This window comes from Perissodus microlepis, chromosome 19, assembly GCF_051167445.1.
Source record: "Perissodus microlepis isolate ML-2025 ecotype Zambia chromosome 19, ASM5116744v1, whole genome shotgun sequence".
Classification (NCBI taxonomy): domain Eukaryota; kingdom Metazoa; phylum Chordata; class Actinopteri; order Cichliformes; family Cichlidae; genus Perissodus; species Perissodus microlepis.
In genome coordinates, this window is record NC_140479.1 from 7,341,071 (window position 1) to 7,346,838 (window position 5,768).

Consider the following 5,768-nt stretch of genomic DNA (forward strand, 5'->3'; position numbering starts at 1 on the left):
TCAGTTCATGGACATGTATGATGTGGTGAAGGCGTTTCAAGTGAAGCTGTCACAAATGCACCAGTGCAACCTGCCTCACTTTCCCTGTTGCCAAGTAACGTTGAACCAAGTCAGCGCACTTTGCTGAGCTGCACCTGTGCAGATTCAGATGGAGCTGCAGTGTAATGATGCACTCAGGGAAAGTACGACACTGAATGTCCCGCACAGTTTATTAGCTCCACTCCTGCAGCAACGCCCAGCTCCGTCTACATGCGGCTCCAACCTTGTGTTTGCTGTCATTTACTTTTTCTGGGGTTTTGGCAGCATGTTCATATTTCTAACTTGGATAATTTTGACAGGATTTCTTTTTATGAAGAGCAAAATATTTAAAAGTTTATTTTTTTTAAGTTTATTTAATCTGGAATAATATTCCTGTCTGTTTTTATTCACATTTATGTTTAAAAAACATTGTTTTAGTGTTCAGTAAATGTTTATCTTGTTTGGCCCGCGACCTAAAGTGTGCCTTCAGTTTTGGCCCCCTGTGCGATTGAGTTTGACGCCCCTGATTTAGCTCATCTGGACCTGAGTCATCTGATTGTGTCATCTTTGCCTCATAAAGCACATCAGAGCGACTGTTGTTGTGATTTGTTGCTAGATGTAGAAAGCTGTGTTGTCTGTCCGGCTCAGCGATCCGCAGACCGAACGGTGAAAAATGTGCCGATAAAAAGGTTCAATGCAAAGGTCAGAAGTGTGACGCAGCTTAAAACACTTGTGATCAGGCTGAGCAGCAAACAGGAGCTTACAGCTGGGACAAAGCCCTCACGGGTCAGAGGCAACACCGAGTCAGGACACGGGCTGAAAGTCCACATTTAATGAAGCATAGAAGGTAAAGCACCATTGTTGGCATACACAGGTTTTATACACACATCAGTAACAGTCGTCTCCAGCTGCATATGTGAACATTTACAGAGTGGAGGTGGTGCAGGAAAAAACAAATAGCTCAACACAAAGGCAGAACAGCACATGGCAGCTTTAATGAGCTTTATATGGCTTTTAAAAGCTGAGGAGCTATTTATATCCTGAACGTGTAAACTGTGGCCCCGACCAATGAGAAGAGAGGACTGGAAACTGAAACCTCTCGAATATCTTATTTGAATCCTCTTCGTTCTGTCATCGCAGAATCAGATGAGACGACGGAGGCGATCGCGTGAAACACTGCAGGACACGTTTAGCACAAACACGTCCGCAAGCAGAGCTGAAAACTGACATTCAACCAACTGACGTTCACAGACCTCACGCACTGATACTCGTGTCAGAGTTTGATTACAGGATAAAAACGGGAGAAAACCACAGAGTTTCCATTTCTGTGTCTACATCCTTAAACACTTCCTGCTTCCAGCTGAGCTCGGTAAACACGCTGCTGTGTAACTGTTAGTATAAAAAACAGATGCAGTAGAAACATTCGTGTTAAAAAGTTAGACTCGAGTATAAAGTCATAAAAACCCAGATCAGAACCTGTCAGTACCGTGTCGGCTTTTCTCAATGCACCAAGCAAATATATTAGGCTTTAAATAGATTTCATCAAAAACATCTCAGGACCTGAAAAAGAGAGAAGCATTTACAGGCATTTGGCGTGCTGCGCAACAGCAAAGGTCACGTGATAATAAATACAAACCAAGGCTACATACAAACAACAGAACACCAGCGTTACGCTGCCGCCCCGTCCGCTGACAGCTCATCTCAAAGTGCAGGAAATAAAAAGGTTACTGTGGCGAGAACCTCCTCAAACCTCACACCAGGTTTTAAAGGAGTCCAACAGAGCCGCAGTGACGAAGAACCACGACGGGAACCACGGCGGGAACCACGGCTGGAACCACCGCGGGAACCACGGCTGGAACCACCGCAGGAACCACAGCGGGAACCATGGCTGGAACCACTGCGGGAACCAGGGTCCAAATGAAGCTCAAAGAGCCAAAAAGTCCAGAAGTCTGACGGCAGAAAGTTCTAGACTAATTTCCTGCGTTACAATCAATTTTTTTAAAAAGGCAAAAAGGCCCAGCGTGAAGCTACAAGAGGAGCCTGCTGACAGTCCATGCCTCGAAGTCGGAGAACCCCAAAAATGTCACTATGTTCCTCATTATTTTGTCCTGACACACATAACAAACCGGAGGAACTCTGACTGCCCGGACAGACCCTGGACAATCAGTCCCTTCAAGTTTTTGGACTTTTGGTGGAACGTTGGAGAAACTCTGAGGAACCAGACTAAAGGTCCACTTCTAGAACAGATCAGAGGACACTAGGCTCGAGTCCAGGTTGCTTCTGACAAATATGTCGTCCGACCGAACCGCCGCCACCGGATGTTTCCACACATTTGCTCTAAATTATTTCTGGTTTAATCAGTGAGTGACGCTGTTGTCAGTGAATCTATCACGACTCAGCTCCACTGCTCAGCACAGACCAAGGAACAAATCGGGGAAGCCAGACCCAGACGGTGGTGGCGAAGGCGGCCTTCAACGCGTTTGAAGCAGCGCGGTTCCGGGTTCAGCCGAGTCACGTGTTGGACCAGAGAAAGGACAGGAAAGTGATTGGCTGGACCCAAACCACACCTTCACGTCATTACAGAAACAAAGCATCTCATGCTGCGTTTGAGGGAAGTTGGAAATAGAAAACTTTTACAATCAAAGCGTTTTTAGATTTTTGGATTGTAAGAACAGTGAAAGGATGAAATTCAAAGATGCTTTTTTAAGTTTAAGAAAATTATGCTTGTTTATACATTTCCTACTTTAACAGATGTTGATTTCTTTGATGTCCTGAACTATTGTACCCAGAGTCCAGGTGAATCACCCAGTGTTGACCTTCAGGTTGCTTCCCTAGATTTCTGAAGAGTGGGACCAGTAAGCAGCTGATGTGGTTTCCAATCAGGTGGCCTGGTTTGTCGCATTTAAAAATAACAGTGAAGACCACAAGCAGGGGAAGAAACACATTTACTGGGTCACCGAGCTGAGCTCGACTGTGTTTGCCTAAAATGTACTTTAATTACAAAAGATCCAATCAGAACGGTTTATTTGTAGGGGATCAACAGATAAACCAGGTGAACCAAACTGTGCCGCCGCCCTGCGTCTGTCCACCGGGTTAGTGTTGGAAAGAGTCGGGTCAGGGCTGGGTAAACTGGGTTTGGGTCAGGCCCACCTGAGGCACGTGGGTAAGGCAGGTGTGGCTACGGTCCAGTCTGGGAGGTTACACGGTGGTCATGAGCTTCAGCGAGCCCGACCTGAATCGCAGGATCTTCTTCTTCAGGTTGTGAGATGCCTTAATCTTAACAAAAGCCTTTGCCTGAGCTGACATCATTTCCTGCCCCGTCGCCCTGACCCCAGCTCCCCCCAGCTGGCCCCGCCCCCTGCCCATGCCTCCCCCACCACTCTCCTCAGTATCGCTGGTGTTGGTGCTCTCCTCCACGCACTCCTCCTCGCTGGACTCGCTGTCTCCAAAGCAGTTTGTGGTGTAGTTCGACCTCTCGTCTTCGCTGGTGTCCACGATGGTGGAGTGAAAGAGTGAGGCGCACTCAGCTGAGTACTCGGAGTCACTTCCTGCTGTGTGTGAGTACGGGCTGGTCAGCCGCGCTCCGGCGGGCGGGTACACGCTGCTGTTCAGCAACTCCTTTCTCTGACGCCGCTGAGCACGTCTAAACGCCTCGTCGTACGGGACCGCCATCATGGCTCGTAACCGCCGGTAATCGTTCCTTTTGTACTTTGGTTTGGCCACGACCACGACCTGGTCGCGTCCGTGGTGATGGTGGTGGTTACCACTGCAGCAGTGATGGTTTCCATGGTGATGGTGCTTGGATATGCTCGGTCGTGCGCCGTGTAGTGCCGATGGGGGCTGTCTGTCCAGCACTCGGCCTTCTGGGATGGATGCAGGTAGGCGCTTTATTCTTGAGGAAGAAAATCTCTTGGAAACTTTAACGTGGGCGGAGCCTCCATCTTCCAGGAGGCGGGACCTGTGGCGGAGTTTGTCCTGTCTTCTCTCTGGCGGAGGCTCGCTGTGCTCAGAGACACGACTCGTCTTCATCGATGAGCTCCTCACCTTCACATTCTTGAAGCCGCCCTTGCGGAGTCTGTGCTGGTGGGCGGGGACATACCTGTTGGTAACCGTGTGACAGCTTCCTCCTTCGCCGGCTGCTTCGTCCTGACTCTGGGAGGAGGACCCCACACTGGTGAGCTCCAGTGCTGACCTTCCTGTTCCTGGACTATTCCTGGGAGTACTCGACTGTGTTTTCATGACTGGAGCAGATTTCAGGAACATCTCCTGGTCCGGGGGGCAACATGGCGGTTTGACCTCTTTGGGGGCGGGGTTAGCTTTGAGACTGCCCAGGTCCCTGAAGTTTTTAGGGAGAGTTTTGGCAGACAGCGTGGCGTGAGGAAGATCTGCTTTGCTCTTCTTTCTCAGACTGTTGGTGCTGCTGTCGTGGTTGTTGGCAGAGCAGCTGCTCTGTACGTCGTACCGAAGAGGAGAGCCGGACTCGCCGCTGCCCCTCCTGAAGCCATCGTGCATCGCCTCAAAGCCGCCATCCTTCAGTACGCTCTGGGTCTCCTGCTCCTCCAGTTTCCCGTCCACAGACCACTGCCTCTGTGGAGACGAGGTCCCAGCTCCCTCTGCCGATGTTCCTCTAGCCGTCCACGAGGCTTTAAATTCGGATCCACTCAGAGTCCCAAAACCAGAGCCAGGGCCGGACACCTGCCTCACACACAGACTAGCCTGCCTGAGGATGCTCTTTGAGGGGTCGGTGCTGATGCTGGTCCTGGGTTTGCTGGTCCTGATTGGCTGGGCCTTCCTCTGGAGCAGACTGTAGATGTAGCTGTCCAGTCGCTTATGGGAAGGAGTCTGTGAGGAGGAGGCCGGCCAGGAGGAGCTCTGAGATACATGGGGGGCTGAAACAGAGGGGGGAAGAGCTGAGGTGTCTGCCTCATCTCGGCCGGGACCTCCAAAACCCAACATCTGCAGAAAGGCGGGGCTTTGGACCACCACAGCGTGCAGAGGACTCGGGTAGCGATAAACATCGTTGCCGTTTCGGGCCACCAGGTCACAGTGGTATTTAGACTGAGGCTCAGTGGAAAGAAAGGACGAGGCTGCATCCACAGTAGGCGGGTTTGGAGCTGAGAGCGAGCGGCGGACCATACCAGAGGACGATGACTCATCACAAAGCCCTCCAACCAGGACGTCACACTCCAAACAGCTGGCCAGCTCATCTGCAGACAGAAAGAAGGCGACATTAGCGAGCAGTCGGGGGTGTTCGTTTACATGGCGAGCGCGTGTGATGGCGAGCGCGTGGCCTCCCCTCACAGCTTCAAACGTAAACACCGTGAGCTTATTTTAACGCCGCTGTGTTTGCTAACAGCTGACAGTAGGTTCAGGGAGAGCGGGCCGTTTCCAGGCAGCGCTGCTCTGACGAAATGCTCGGCTGACTGCGGTAACGACTCTGTTTGGGTCGCTGTGGAAGCTCGGACATTAATAAGTGGAACATTCTTTCAGCGGAGACAGTGTGCTGTGAAACGCTAACCCTCCACACCCACTGCTCTCCCTGCAGTGGAAATCAGACTGAACACAGTGTAACTGTGTGGGCCGGCTCACGGCCGAGAACGCCGTTTATTCAGCAGCTGAAGTCTGGGAACAAAGCCAAAGCTCCGCCGACCTCGCGTGGCCAACGAGAACACCCACGCTCGCACATCAGACACAAACACGACCGGCGGCTCGATCGGCTTCACAGCAGCTCTGAGCTCCCACAGGAAGAA

The 5,768-nt window shown here is 51.2% G+C and overlaps 1 protein-coding gene across 2 annotated transcripts in view; it reads right to left on the bottom strand.

Annotated features, from left to right (window-relative positions):
- Nucleotides 1-835: 835 nt before the first annotated feature.
- dact1 (dishevelled-binding antagonist of beta-catenin 1) overlaps nt 836-5,768 on the bottom strand; it is a 15,804-nt gene continuing 10,871 nt past the window's right edge. For both annotated transcript variants that reach the window (XM_084914721.1, XM_084914720.1), the window contains exon 4: nt 836-5,225. In XM_084914721.1, coding sequence (XP_084770847.1) covers nt 3,217-5,225 — 2,009 coding nt within the window. In that variant the 3' untranslated portion in view covers nt 836-3,216. The remainder of the gene's footprint in view (nt 5,226-5,768) is intronic.